The 14,859-nt window shown below is 53.5% G+C and overlaps 1 protein-coding gene across 2 annotated transcripts; it reads left to right on the top strand.

Annotated features, from left to right (window-relative positions):
- Positions 1 to 1,074: 1,074 nt before the first annotated feature.
- On the top strand, positions 1,075 to 6,842 carry CCDC9B (coiled-coil domain containing 9B). Of its 2 annotated transcripts, none has more exons than XM_066341519.1 (11): positions 1,075 to 1,197; positions 1,952 to 2,065; positions 2,344 to 2,451; positions 3,025 to 3,180; positions 3,268 to 3,393; positions 4,040 to 4,239; positions 4,538 to 4,596; positions 5,199 to 5,252; positions 5,354 to 5,453; positions 5,998 to 6,040; positions 6,124 to 6,842. In XM_066341519.1, the coding sequence occupies exons 1-11, from the start codon at positions 1,186 to 1,188 to the stop codon at positions 6,661 to 6,663; spliced, it is 1,512 nt and encodes a 503-aa protein (XP_066197616.1). In that variant the 5' UTR covers positions 1,075 to 1,185; the 3' UTR covers positions 6,664 to 6,842. The 2 variants fall into 2 exon arrangements, with proteins under 2 accessions (XP_066197616.1, XP_066197617.1); XM_066341520.1 differs by having other exon boundaries at positions 1,090 to 1,197; positions 2,344 to 2,442.
- The last annotated feature ends 8,017 nt before the right edge of the window (positions 6,843 to 14,859 follow it).

The following is a 14,859-nucleotide window of genomic DNA, read 5'->3' on the forward strand; positions in this document are numbered from 1 at the left end:
AGACAGAGAGAACAGCAGGGCTTTCTGCTCTGGAGACAGAAGGGGACAAGTCATGGTATGGAATTAGGGAAACTGAGGCCTTGGCAATCAGGGATGTAGGGAAGGCAGGAACCTCTGACCCCCTCAGGGCTACCAGAGGTCAAGGCCCTATAACTATCGAAACAGACCCCAGGTACTCTTGATACAGAGATACCACCCCTCCTCCCAATCCTCCATTCCTCAGGTCCCGAAGGCTCCCTGGGTGGGACTGCCGGCAAGCTGCTCTCCTGGGCAGAGGGAGCAGCCTTAGCTGTACAGGGAATGTTTAGGGAGAGACCTTCCCGAGAAAGGTTGCTTCCTGTCTCTGGGTCAGAGAGTCTAAAGGGGCCAGTCCTAGAGAACAGGCAGGGGTGGGGGGCAGAGCTAGGAGCCTGAGGAGGGAAGGCTGGTGGCCAGCTGTGAGCCGTGACGGCAAGAGCCCTTCACCCCACATCAAAGAGAGACGTGAACAGCTGAGCCTCCCCGCAGTGGCTGTACTTTAAAATACAGGAAAGACAATGTTGAACCTAAAGGAATGAGTGACTAATGGTGTTATTTTAGGTATGAGGTGGTATTTGGTAGCGTAGGGGAGGTGAGCTTCTTGATCCCTTCGAATTATTATGATTTTTCCCCTTCAAATTATTTTAACTAGGACTGGTGAGGAGAAGCTCATTTGAAGTGGGGGCCCTCAAACCAGGGTGCCGGATGAATTGGGTCCTATAGACCTTTCTCTACTAATGAGAGGGGCAGAAGATCTGTGTTGGCTGCCCATCTGTCCGCAGGCAGGCCTAGGCTGGGGCCGTGCTGGGGCACGGGGCCTTGGGGAAAGCAGGGCCTGGGACAGCCAGCTACCCTGTGTAGGCTCAATCTGCCAGGACGACGTCCCTGTCGGTCTGCCTGGGGACACTGGGGCAGGGCAGGGAGAGGTGCTGGGCAGGGCCAGCTGGCTGCCGCACTGGTCCTCGCCCTCTGAGAGTGGATGGGTGGGGGCAGTGGCCGAGGCGTTCCTGGCTGGGAGCCCAGGGGAGTCTTTTGTAATCACAACATGATCTCGTGTGCTGAGCAGTGAAGCCGACAGGGAGAGGCCCAGCTCCGGTGGCTCCGGCGTCCCTCCTGCTTTGGCTCCCCTGGGGCTGCTCTGGAGTTCTCTTCGGCCCCGCTGTTGCCATGCACTCAGCTGTGAGTGGCACCTTGCCCTTGGTGGAGGGCTTCTTGGGGCTGGGAGAGGGTTGGGACACTAGGAAGGCATACTCTTGGGGGCAGCTGGGGACAGCTGGGCCTGGGAGGAAGAGGGCTGTGCCTAGGCAGGCAGAGGGCTGGGCAGGGGCACTGGTGACAAAGACCTGCCAGACAGGGAGGGACCTGAGCCTCCCTGGAGCTGGCTCCTCCTGCACCCACGGCCAGCAGCTCACGGCCTGGAAAGACTGGGCCCTGGGGAGTGGCTCTTTCCCACAGGCTGGGGACAGGCCTGAGGAGCAGGGTCCAGGACTTGGGAGGTCAGGACGGATCAGGGGCCTCTCTTTTTACTGTGGTTCTGAGCCTGGGAGCCAAAGAGCTCCCTCCTCGACCTCCTGAATCCCCTGGCAACTTCCCAGTCACGGCAGGTTCTGCTGCCAGAGCCATTTATAACTCCCATTCCAGGCTGTGCTTGGCAGTGGAGCTCCCTGGAGAGCCAGGGGAGGGGCAGCCCACTGGTGGGAGCTGTGGGCCTGGGTAAGAGGCCCTGACCTGAGCCCAAGAATGGAGAGTGATGAGCAGACAGACCTAGTGGGGTAGGGCCTTAGGGCCTTCTACGTGCCATCTCCCCTTGTGACCCTAGCTCTGGGTCTGGGGTTTGCTCCTTGGGTGGTAGGAGTCTGGTTGGGTGGGAAAGTTGAGGCACTGATAAAGGGTGGGCCCAGCAGTCAGGAGCTTGGGCCCCTGCCCTCTGCAGGGGCCTCCTGGGGCCAAGTCCCAAATGAGCAGGCAGGAAGAAAAGGATGCAGAGCTGGACCGGAGGATAGTTGCCCTTCGCAAGAAGAACCAGGCCCTACTACGCAGGTACCAGGTGAGTGGGCTGTGCCAAGGGCTGGGAGGACCAGCTGGGTTGGCACTCCCTGTCTGACCCATACCCCTTGTGTGGTGGTCTCTCCTGCAGGCTTGGCATGGGGAGAGGGTTAGGGTCAGTGTGGTCCATCCCGGAGGCTCTGTGAGGGTCTTGGGGATTCTGGGATGTGTCCCTGCCCCTGGTGTCCCACTGTTATCTCTCTGTGTAGGCCTGTCGGCATCTGTGTCTCTGTGCTTCTGGGGGGCCATGGCCTATGCTGACCCCAGGCCCTCCCACAGGAGATCCAGGAAGACCGGCGGCAGGCGGAGCAGGGGGGTATGGCTGTGACCGCACCGGAGCTCCTCCAGCCTGACAGCCTCACCGTCACCATCAGCCAGGTTCCTGGGGTAAGCCCCCCGCCCAAGACAGGGCAGGGCGGCAAGGAGGTGGAGGCCCAGCCCGTGTCGGGGAAGGCCAGCTGCCCCTGCTTTTCTTCTTTCCTACTTATGGTTCTGGGGTGCTCTCCAGATCTCAACCTCATGCAGCTCAGGCCCCCTATCCCCAAAGGACCACAGCTGAAAGGCCAGCAAACAGAAGCCTCCTCTACCCTTTTCCAGCCCACAGCCTTGTATGTATGCCTCAAAGCACAGGCTCCTCCTGAATCCCCAACCTCAGAGGTCAGAGAAGTGAGGCTGAATGCTGGGAACAGTGGCTGAGGGACAAAATCCCATTGTCCGGGTGCTCTGGATTTTCCAGCTCAGAGATGACGGGTCATTGTGGAATCTTGGGCCCAGCGTGGCCCTGGGCCTGGATAACCTAATACCACTAGCATGTGAATGCCCCATGGAGTCAGCTCTCTGTGGGCATTCCAGTGAGGGCCAGGCTGGAACTCAGTCTGGGGAGCCACCCAAAGGACCCGGCCCCCAGCTCCTGCCCAGCCCTGCCCACATGACCTGAGGGCACAGCACCTCATTCTGCAGGAGAAGCGGGTAGTCAGCCAGAACTGGACAAGGAGCACCCTGGGACCCGGAGCAGCCAGCGAGATGCTCGAGGATGAGGAGGTGGAGGACCACATTGATAGTTTCTGCTTGAGGGAGCGGGTGGAGCTGGCCGTGACCATGGAAAACAAAGCCGAGGTGAGCAGGGCGGGGGAAACCCAGGTACTAGGTGTGCAGTCTCTTCTTCCCCAGATCTGCCATTCTGCCCATACTCACCTCCCCCAGGCCAAGCGGGTTGTAAGTGAGAAGCCCACCAGAGCAAGGAACCAGGGGACAGAAAGGTCACCAGCACAGGATTTAGGCCGGAGCTCCTCCTTTCAGAGGGCCATCAGCTTGGACTCTGCATGGAAGGTATGCCTTCAATAGGGGATGGGGACATGAATATGATGGTGCCCATTTGGGGGAGGCCAAGAAGCTGAGCCACATATCTCCCATCTGAGGGGACATGCCCAGGCAGCACCAGCAAGAATTTCCTCCCCTTTTTCCTATTTTGGGCCACTCCCTATGTTGCGTGGGCCTTGCAGTGAAAGACAAGGTAAGCCAGAGGTGTGATCCAGCCCCCAACCTGGACCTCTGGTAGCAAGTGGGTCGAGGCCTGGGGGGGGGGGGGGGGGGGGCGCACAGGACTGGCTATGTGCCAGGTTTGACCTCTAGGTGGCAGCAGCCCCTAGTCCTGGCTCTCGCTTACAGCCACTGTGGACCTCTCCACTCTGCCTGGCCACACACCCCTGCAGCGACCCTGTGGATAGGTGCTAGCATTATCCCCATTTTACAGATGAGGACATTATACACAGAGAGGTTAAGTAACCTGCCCAAAAGGCACAGCTAACAAGTGGGTGGAAGCCATGCTCATGACAAACAGCACATTAGAGATGGAACACATCTAATTTTTAGATGGGGATGGCAAACCCTTGAGAGAGGAAAGGGTTAGTAGACTCCGTATTTCCATTCCAAGGCCAGGGCTGCTTCTGCTTCTACCTGTGTCTTCTCCTGGCAGGGTGCTCGGGAGCCCCGGAGTCCAGGCCAGATCCCAGGATCAGCTCCCTCCCGGCCAGTGTCGGGGCCCCTGGAGGTGGGCTGGGACTATGCCCAGTGGAAGCAGGAGCGGGAGCAGATTGACCTGGCCCGCCTTGCCCGGCACAGAAATGCACAGGGTGACTGGCGCCGCCCATGGGACCTGGATAAGGCCAAGCCCATGTGGGTGGCAGGGCTGGGAAGCTTGTTGGGCGGACATACTTGTGGGGCTTGGAGTAGGGCTAACTGCGGCTGCTTCTTGGAGGGCTGGTGGGACCTCCCCAGGGTGGTGAGGGTCTGCTTGGGCCTTTGGGTCCGGGCTCTGTGCGGGCACTGGGTCCCCCATCTTTCTTGATATCATAATCTCCCTGCTGCCCTCAGTTCTGGGGCTGGGGTTGAGCGAAGTGGAGTTGGCGTCTGCCTTGCTGCAGCCTCTGTTCCTCTCTGCACCAGCAGCCTGACTTCCTGTCTGTCTCCACAGGCTACGGGACTTCAGCAAGCCTCGGGAAGATGGCCCAGGCAGGGCAGGCAGCACCAGGGGTGAGCCAGCACCCCAGCACCCCTCTCCCCTCCTTGGCTTTTTTTTTTAACCCTTTTCCTCTCTTTTCTCTGTCTCTTGGTTTAGCACTTATTTTCAGAGCTTAAAGGAAGCATGGAAGAATATCTTCCTTCCTCTGCCTTGCTATCAGGGGAGGGCACCGTGACCTCCTAACCCACCTTCCAAAACCACAGCTCTGGCTGCAGGTTCTGACCCCAGCACGTCTGGGGAGAAGGCTCACGAGGAAGTCTGTGCTGGTGTCCTGCTGAGTTGTTAGTTCCTCATGGGTACAAGTCTTAGTTTCCCTGGCCCTGGTCTGTTGTAGGAAGAGCTTGTGAATTCCTGGTCCTTTTATCTCACCCATTGGGAAGCTAGTGCTGAAGAGGTGGCCAATCACCTAGCAAGGAGTGGCAGACTGAGTGCAGGGGCCCAGCTCTCCTGGTCACTAGACCAGAGGTCTATTTGGGAGCCAGAAAACTCCCAAATGGACCAAGAGAAGGACCAACAGCTTCCTAGTCCTGGAAGAACTGGTGTTCCTGCTCCAAACCAGTGTTTGGATCCTTTGTCACCTTCACCCTTTCCCCATTTCCTTTGCCCCTCGTAGGTCCCAGGAGCCACTGGAAGCCGCAGCCCACATCATTGCCCCCTGATGGCAAAGGTGAGTTGGGAGAGAAGGAGGAGCAGGGTCCCATGAGCAGGTGAAGGAGCTGGGTTGCTAAGGCCTTCTTCTCTCCTGGATTTATGGACTATTTTTTGCAGGTGGTACTAATCGGAATGGGCAATCTAGCAGACACTTGGTGGCACCGGCCGCATGCAGCAAAGCCCGAGGGACAGAGAGGCTGACTGGCCGGGCCCGCAGGTAACTGGTGGCAGGGACAAAGTCAAGGGAGGCATCTGGGCTTCCTGATTTCCTGGCTCTTCTTTGCCTCTGGGAGTTGGCCCAGGGGCCTGCCCCGGCCTCAGGGCCTCTGACTCCTGGTTGACTGCTGCCTGGTGGCAGGTTAATGAGATGCAGGGAGAGGCCATCAGCAAAGGCAGCAGCAGCAAGAGCCTGGTGCCTGGGGAGACCAGTGGTAATTATAGCAGTTACCTTGCCCCAGGAAGTCAGGTGCCTTTCCCAGGCTGGACAAGCAGAGACACGCCTGGGGTCCCCACAGAACTCAAGGTGCTGCAGGCTTGGCCATAAACAGCAGCTGGGGACCTGGGATGGGGCTAAGGGGGGCAGTGTTCAGAGAAAATGGCTGAATTTGGGGAGCAAAGTGGGCTGGAAGGGAAGCATCCTGGAGCCTCATTCTGGCTCTGGTGCTCCTGAGACCCTGGGGAACACGGGCCACCGACTGTGGTGCTAGTGACGTGAAGTAGGGCAGGTAAGAGTGGGGCCTGCATGTGCTGCGTTTCTACAGGTGGGAGACAAAGGAAGACAAGGAGGAGGTGGAGAGCCAGGAGGTGGGTACCTGGACAGAGAGTGGGGCGGGCTAGGGACATGAGCTCTGGATTTGCCAGCCAGCACGGCCAATCTCTTGTTTCAGGGAAGTCAGAGCACCAGCCAGACCCTGAACGAGAAGGAATGTGCACAGACACAGAGCAGAATGGAGCAGGGCAAATCCCCGAATGCCCCGGCAACCAGCCCAGCTCCAGCAGCCCCAGAGGAGCCAAGAGAGGAGTCTGGAGCTTCAACAGCCAGTCCAGTCCCTGGCTCTCCACAAAACTCTGACTTGGTTCCCCTTGACCTCTCTCTAGGAGGCAGCAGTAGCCCTGGGCCTAGGAAGAGCTTGTGTGTGCTCAGTGCAAGGCCTGGGGACCAGGAGAGTTCCATGCCCCAGTCGGATGGTTCTGAGCAACTTCTGGGGTGGAATGATCCCCAGGCTGAGCAGAAAGTCCAGACTTGCTCTGAGCCACAAAGAGGAGCGGGGCCCCTAAAACCCAGAAAAGAGAGATCTGGCAAGGCTGGGGCCCAGCGGGTCCTAGCACCACGAAGCAGGCCCCCCAGAGGAACTAGCCAAAGAGCAAGGGGTACAGGAGGTGTGAGTAGCCAGACAGGGGGCCCTGGCCCTTCAGGGAGATGCTGAGCAAAGCTCCTGGCAGCAGGGCGGCCATGCTGGGGAGAGGAGGAGGGAACAGTAAAGAGCCTTCTTTGTAATTGGCACCTGGTTGCTGGTGGCTTGTGGCAGTCTGGCCGAACAGTTTGGCAAACTCTGGCAGAGTGACACTGTGAGGGCAAGGAGCCGTCCTTCTGTGCACCGTATGTGCACATCCCTGTGCACGTGTGTTTTCACCTGCAGGCACGCCTCTGGTGTATTCTCGGGCCACACCTGGTCTCTGAGGCTGGGAAGCCCTGTCTTGGGTCTACTGCTGCCTAGGCCACTAGCTTCCCACCATGGTGAGAGCAAGGCTGAGCAGCACTCAGTACCTGGCTGGCCTGGCCTCCCTCTCTAGCTGCCAGCTCCTCAGGTGCAGGCACCCTCAGCAGCGGGCATGGCCAGTCCAGGCCTGGGTCCTTTCCCATGACTCTGCCTGCACCCACGTGACTCACAGCCCCAGACTCACAGAGTAGCCAAACCAGAGGAATCTCACCAATCAGCCAGAAGCTGTCTGCCTTTCCGGAAGAGGAGGCTGAGGCCCCCAGAAAGGGAGGCCACAGAGGGGTGGAGCTGGGACAGAAGAGCAGAGCTCAGGTCTCCCCCAGAAAGGCCTCCTCCCTGAAATGATGTGAGGTTGAGTGGGGAGGGGATCAGCCTCCTCTCCCCAAAGTAACGTGGGAGAGCTTACCATCAGAGATCCCCTCCCCCACACCAGGTCAGGCTTTGAGTGGAGGCACTCTAAATGGAGGTCAGAGATCAACCCTGCAGCCCAGGGTCATTTCCTGCTATCTCCTACTTCCTCTCCCCACCACCGCCCTGCACCAGGGTCAGGCAAAACTAAAGACTCAGACAAGACCTCAGAGATGAAAAATAGCAACTCCAGCTAAGTATGACATCAGGATTTGTCTTTTCTACTTAAGTCTCCATTCCTGCCCCTCCTCTGAAGCCCATGTCTAGTGAATTATCCAGATTCCACACAAGCTGTGGCTTCCTCTCAATTCAACAAACATTTCCTGAGCACCCACTACCAGCGATGCAGCCGGTGGGCGATGGTGACTTTGCCTGCAAGAGGGAGGGAAGAAACCCAGTCCTCTGGCAGCTCCAGACTGCCAGCAGGAGCTGTTCTTGGCTGTAGGTGCCTGACAGGGGACAGGGCCTGGGTGGTAGGAGCCCCAAAGCAGCCATCCCCCCGCCCTCCACGCTAGCAAAGGCAAGTACTCCTCCCTTTCTCACCATCTCTTCCCTTTGCCCCAAACCCTTGCTTGCGTGGGGGATCTCCCCATGTGGCCCCTCTTCTCCCCTCCTCCCTGGTCCTGCCATGGTCGTTCCTGTCTGCTGAGAGTGCCTGGCCTCACCAGCCTCCCTAGATTCTCTAGGTAGTGTCCCTGTTGTCCCCAGGACTGCTCTGTTGGCAAAGGGAGGCCTTAACCAGGAGGCTGCAGCCTAGGCTTCCTCACTGGCTCTCGCTCTACCCTCTCTGGCTATTCCAGAAGTGCAAAGAGGGATCAGACTGCTTACAGCAGTGCTTCTCACATGTTAAGGCGCAGAGTAATGCAGATTCTAATTCAGTAGGTCTGGGGTAGGCTTGGGGATTTGCATTTCTAATGCACCCCCAGGTGATGCCTGTGCTGCTGATTCCTGGACCACATCTTGAGCAGTTAGGGTTTGGACTAGCAGTTTGGGGGCTGTGGGCAGAGACAGACTAGACTCTTTCGCAGTGTTGCTGGCTGTGCAGGGGATGAGGAAGTGCTGCGCCTGCTGGTGGGAGCTTCCTGGCTTCAGACTTGAGTGAGAAGCTCAGGCAGCTGGGAAGATTCTTGAGAAGCCAGCGAGTGGTGGTGCAAACTTCCTGTAGCAGAGTGAGAAAGCTGGGTGGAAATGGGAAAAGGTGAAGCAGGGTAGAAGAGGTTGGTGAGGAGTTGATCAAAGGAATTTTGGAAAGGCTTGGGAACATTCCTATGCATAGGTGAGGAAGACCCCTGTGAAACAAGCAAGCAAGAGAGTCCTGGCTCAAGTTTTCCTCTTGCCTTCCAGTCACACAAATACGGCGTGTAGCATGGCTCTGGCTCTGGCTCTGGCACCCATGACTCCCAAAGGATGGAGCTGGGCCAGGGCAGGTTCCGGTAGAGCCCTTGAATGCAGGTGTCTCCAAAAATAATTGTGACCAAGAATTTGAATTCCAAGGTTCACAAACTGCTCCCAACCCCCAATGTTTCCAACTGTACAGATGTGCCTTCATTTGAGGGTATAAGCTCAGGCGTGTCTGACTGTGGGACGGGGGTTCAGTATTTTGGGAGAGCTCTGGTTCAGCCTTTCCGACAGAACATAAGCAAGAGAGAAAACTGGGCAGAAGTGCTGTGGAGAGCTGGGTCTTCTCTCCCTGAGGGCAACATCCCGAAGGATGTTAGGAGAAAGGAGTCACTAGGGACTGGAGAGGACGAAGACAGGCACAGGACACTTCCCTGCAGGAAGACAGGAGAGCAGAGCAAGTATCACTGAGCTTTAATAAAACAGGGGGTGGGGCTTCTTCAGAATAAACGGAACCAGTGGCTATGGGGGCCACCCTCCTGCTCTAGGATGGAACCAGATATGGAGCAGGAGGGAAATGTGCATAGATATCCCTCCACAAACCTCAGGGTCATGGAAGGCGGCTTTTCTCTCTTCCTTGGATCCTTAAGGCTGGGAGTCTTCCACTTGGAATCCCATCCCCTCTCCAACCAACAGACAAGATTGCTCTTAAAGGTAGGAAATTCTGCATGAGACACGGCTATCAGGAAATCGGCCACAGAGCTGAAGGAACTGAGAGGGTAGTAGGAAGCCAGTAGGGAGATGACAGTTTTACCTAAGGCCTCAAAGCAACGAGAGGAGAAGAGGCAGAAGGCATCCCTGTCCTGGCCCATATCACTCTGCAGAGGCAAGCAGTGGACCAAATTGTAAGGGTGGTAGGATATTTTGATGATAGGCAGCATGGCTGAGTGGGACAAACATGGGTCCTGGAATCTGACGGACTGAACTGAATCCTATTTATCATCTACTAGCTGGATGACCTTGGTCAATTTAACCTCTAAAAGCCTCAGTTTTCTTATCTGCAACACGGGGCTAGTAATACCTACCTTGAAGGATTATTCAGGAAAATATGAGTATGCAAAATATGCCTGGAGCACAGGAGGCACTCTAGTAACAGTGGCCTGGCACCCAGAAGCACTGGGTAAACAGTTGTTGAATAAATGAAGTAGCTATTTGGTGTGAGCTCTGTCTACTGTGTTTCCTATCTTCCCCTTCCCCTTCTCCTACAATCTCATCTTCACTGGGGCAGTATACCCTTGGGGAATCAGGATGGTTTATAAAGTTTACCAGCATTCCAGGACAGTGAGCCTCTTTCATCCAGGGAGTCTAGTGGAGTGAAAGCCTTAAGAAGCGACCCTTCTCTTTCAGGTGGGTTCTTTGTCCCCACCCACCAGTGGGATGTCCCAAGCATTTCTACCTGCCTTTGCACATCGGCTCCCCCAGCTCAGAGTGGTTCCTCTTTTCCTCCATTCACATCAGTAGCAATCTCATGAACTTCTATCAGTTTTCACTTCTTTAGTATTTCCCCCAGAAACAAAACTCCTCTGTGGAGTTTGCTCCATGACTCCTAGTGTTAAGTTCTGTTACACAAAGGAGCAGCATGGCGGTATTTTCCTATGGTCAAGGGGTGGGTAATTGGGGATCTCTGGAAGCAGGGCCTCCCCAGCTACCTAACAAGTCATCATTTGGGAAGGTTTGACCACCAGTCAACTACAGTCCCAACCCTGGCCTCAGGAACGGGAATGACAGGTAAAGATGGTATTAGCCTTCAAAAAGAATAAAGAAAATGGCAAAACAAAAAAACAACCCCAGCCCATATCTCCTTATTTTGGGAACTAAATTGGAGGGTGTCAAGGGAATAGGAGAAACTAAAGATACTAACCACTTTACTTCTGCCTCGCTTGAGTCATTCATTTATCAGTGTCCACAGACCCTGGCAAGCAACTCTCCGAGAGAGGGTTATCGAGGCTCATGAGGAAGGGCGGACACTGGGTGACCACAACCTCACTGAGGGGGAAAATTCAAGGCTGAGAAATGCAACGAGAGGAGCCAGCATAAAGCCCAGACTGAGGCTGCTTTTTCTCAACAAGTCTGCTGGCCCGTGTCATAGCCTTTCATTAAGCATCCACTCGACGCCAGGGAAGTGAAATTGCGCAGACCTGGCACCAGAAGGAACAAATGTGGCACCCACTGCTCCTTTTAAGGGCTGGCTGGAGGAGCAGCAGGCCCCAGGGTAAGAGGTGAGGCGCACCTTTGTGGGAAGGGGAGGGAGGACTCTTTCAGGCCTGCCTCCTTAACAAGCTCTCTAGACAAAGTTCTCCTGCAACTGTCAAAAACAAGGAACAATGTATGTTTTCCCCCTTTTCTCAAAAACTCTGAGGACACAGCTTTCCTATTCCCCAAGTAGAGCAGCTGGCTTCAACCAAGAAAGAGGATCAAAAGTCCCCTTGATAAACATCTGCCAAAACAGAAATACCCTAAGTTACAGGTTCAGAGGGAAAGGCTGGGTCAGTGGTTCTTAAATTTTAGTGTGTATCAGGATTACCTGGAAGACTACTTGAAACACAGTGCTGGGGCCTGACCTGTGGTGGCGCAGGGGATATAGCGTAGCCCTGAAACACTGAGGTTGCCGGTTCAAAACCCTGGGCTTGCCTAGCCAAGGCACATATGGGAGTTGATGCTTCCTGTTCCTCCCCGTTTTTTCTCTCTCTCTCCTAAAATGAGTAAATGAAATCTTAAAAACAAAAAACAAAACCACAATGCTGGGCTCCATCCTCTGAATTTCTCATTCAGTTGGTCTGAAATGAGGTCTGAGACATGACATTTCTACCAAGTTCCCAGTGATGCTGATGGTCTGGGCACTGGTGTGACATTTGCTACCTGCCCCTTCAAATTTCTTTCCATGCATCAATTTTTCCCAAAGGGACAGACGCTCCCATGAAAATACATGACTTCATGTGTGTACACTGTACTTCTATTCCCAAGACTGCCAAGCCCTATCTCACCTATCACCTCCATTTGCTCCCATGATTTCCCATTTGGTCAGGAGAGGAGAGAGGGCTCAAGGGCCTTGGTTATGGCCACTACTGGGTCCTCAAGTTTCCTATTTTCCAGTCCAGGGGTCCCTCCCAAGAGCATGCTGCCTCTCACCCAGGTTCTCATGGTACTGTGAGCTGTCAGTAGATCAGAGCCTGGCTGCTGTAACACGGCACTGCCCAGAAGACTGACCGGCAGGGGGCTGGGGTAGTAGATAGCCTCCAGGACACAGTGGACACAGTGTGGGGAGACCCCAACCCATGACTCAGAACACTATGGAGGTGGCAGGAAGGTATATTAAAAGGAAATCTTTGGTAATCAACATAATTACTTTTCTGGACAGTTCATTTTGGGACTTTTGAGGCTCACTTGGCACACTGTAGGCACTAAATAAATAGAACTTGAATTAATGGTAGTAGTTTATGGAAAATAATCTAAGTTAGAGTCTCACTGCTGTTTAACTGATAAGCTATTGCAAAAATAGATTACTGAAGTTAAAAAAACAGGTTAGTAACAAGGGTAGATTCTTGTTGGCATGACTGTAAATTCCTTGAAGGTAGAACTGTATGGTAATGTTCTGATCCCTTAGTAGCAGCCTAACAAACGTTTACAGAGCAGAAGATGGAAACTGGTTAGGCCTGGGCTCCTTCCTGACCAGGTGGGCTCATGGGAACCATGGCTGTTTCTGCAGTTAGGAGGGAGAGCCTGGCAGAGTCTGGCTGCATGGTAAAAAAAAAAAAAAAAGTTTTTGTTTTTGTATTTTTAAAATTAGCTACTGGAGGGAACAAAGAGAATAATATAGCTTTTCTGGCAGCAGAAACCCGCGGGCTATGTCAGCAAGTAAAACAGATGCGACCAAAAAACTGTCAACAGAGCAGGTATTTTTATAGCTCAACCTTAGGCCATAGGGCCAGAGAGAGGACAGAACGAATGGGTCACATATTCTGTGTCGCCTCCATCATCACCACATGGAGCACAGCTGTGGAGTTCTGGAGCTCGGAAGAACAGGCAGGCCAAGCCCAAGTCCCTCAACTTGAAAATAAAACTGAGGCTAGAACGGCCAGTGCAGCTATGATTTTCTGGGGTTCTCTTCAGCAATCAATCCATTCCCTTGAACCAGGTAATGGGCTGTGGATGTGGGTCCACAAGCAGATGACAGTGACACCATAATGACACAGGAACAAGTCTATCTAACACAGTTATCAACCGGTTGAGCAACAAACTCAGAGTGCCTAACTACTGTGTGGAGCACTGGGCTGAATGCTGGTCCTGTGAGATGAGCAAAGCCATAAGGTCCCTCCTTCAACCCAGGGAAACAAACAAAAAGTCCAGCTGTGGCTGTTTTGTTACTGCAGTTGCAATTCCAGAAATACCTCCATTCTCTGCAGACAGGACTGGGAGGGCAGTTACTCCTTTTAAACAGTTGTGGTAGTCCTAAAGCTCCGGGGCTGACCTTTCAGTTCCCCTTCAAGAAACATGTAGAAACAAGTAGATGCTCTCCTCTCAACATTTCAAAACAGGACATAAATACTCAACTAAAGAACACACTATCTTAGAATTCCCTAGTGAAAACTGAAAAACAAGGTAGACAGAAAATGGTCTTATATTGTGAAGAAATCTAGAGCTCTGAGGAAGAAAAATATTTCTTATGCTTAAACCTTGACAAAAACACTTCTTTGTACCTCAGCACCCATGGGGGAGAGAGATGATACCCACACAAACTCAGTGTAACCAGCTGAGCAAGCTCCTGGCCCCTCACCCTCCAAAACTTCACTTTCAAGAGAGGATTACCTCTTCCTTCAAACTCAGGTGGTCAGGGTTAATAAGCACATACAGTAACTCCTAGTAGAAGCAAACACCTAGAAATGATCCTGATGGTGCAGGTACAAAGCAACTGAAGGAGTGCAATCCTCTTTGCACAAACCTCTTTCCTGGCTCAAAAGCTGATGGACAATATTGCAGCTAATTTCTAACCCTCAAAAATAAAACTATTCAAACCACTGCTCCCCACCAACTGGACCTTGTTCTGGTGGAACAGTGCCCTTCTTCTGGGCCAGCAGGCCCCGGCCACACGCACTCCTATATGGGCCCACCCGTGGGAAGCCGGGTAAAGCTGCAAAAGCCACATGTCACCATTTACAGAAAGGAGGGGCTGACTAGAAGAGCCTCAGAAACTCTCCCTCCCCTTCTGCTCTGCCTTACCAAGCCCTCTCACAGAAAGCCATTGTGTAGGTTGAAGAGGGAAATAAAAGGGCAGACTTTTTCCATGCTCCCCTGCAGATTACAAAGTGATGTAAAAGTGCCGCAGCCACCCCCCCAACAGTTCTAGAGAAGTGCAGGCCTCAGGGGGTCCCACCAACACTGGCTTCTGGTTGTGTACTGGGCAGCATTGTCTAATAATGAGCTGAGCTCAATTGCTTGCCATGTATTTTGCAGCATAACTAATCCCTTATTTTTGTGCTTTTCACCCACAGATCTTTTATTGTTTGCTGTAGGGAGAGAAAAAGCCTCACCTTTGAAGCAAACTAATGGCTTCTCTCAGTCATTTGACTCTCTTGCCTCCCCCTTGTAGACAAAGCTCTGACCAGCTGCTGCAGACTCCTCAGTGTCATTCCCAGTGTTAGCATTTCTTGAGCTATGGAGGGGCCAATGGTTTGTTTAAAGGTGAGAACAGTGATGCTATTGGGCAGCTTACCCTCACCTCAGCTCTCAGCCAGCTCAATATTTGCAATAATTCTTACTATGCACAGTGACTGGTTCCTTAGCTTCCTCAGCTATGCATCTGCTCAGAGTCCAGAACTTTTTTTAACCTTTTCAAGTTATATATTGCTGTTCTTCCAACGCCATCATTGCTTCCCAGCTAAGAAGAATTCATTAATCAGTTCGGTCTCCTTCATTAATCAGTTCAGTCAAGCCATCAGACACAGAGAACATCAGGGCAATTGTTTTTTCCTCCTACAGCTATTTATCACCACTCGTGCACCATTCATCCATCTCAGACCATTTCCTCTTCTAACCTCTACTCCTTCCCCAAGAAATTCAAAAGAGAAATGAGAAATGAACAAGTTACGCAGACTTACA

This window comes from Saccopteryx leptura, chromosome 6, assembly GCF_036850995.1.
Source record: "Saccopteryx leptura isolate mSacLep1 chromosome 6, mSacLep1_pri_phased_curated, whole genome shotgun sequence".
In the NCBI taxonomy this organism is placed as follows: domain Eukaryota; kingdom Metazoa; phylum Chordata; class Mammalia; order Chiroptera; family Emballonuridae; genus Saccopteryx; species Saccopteryx leptura.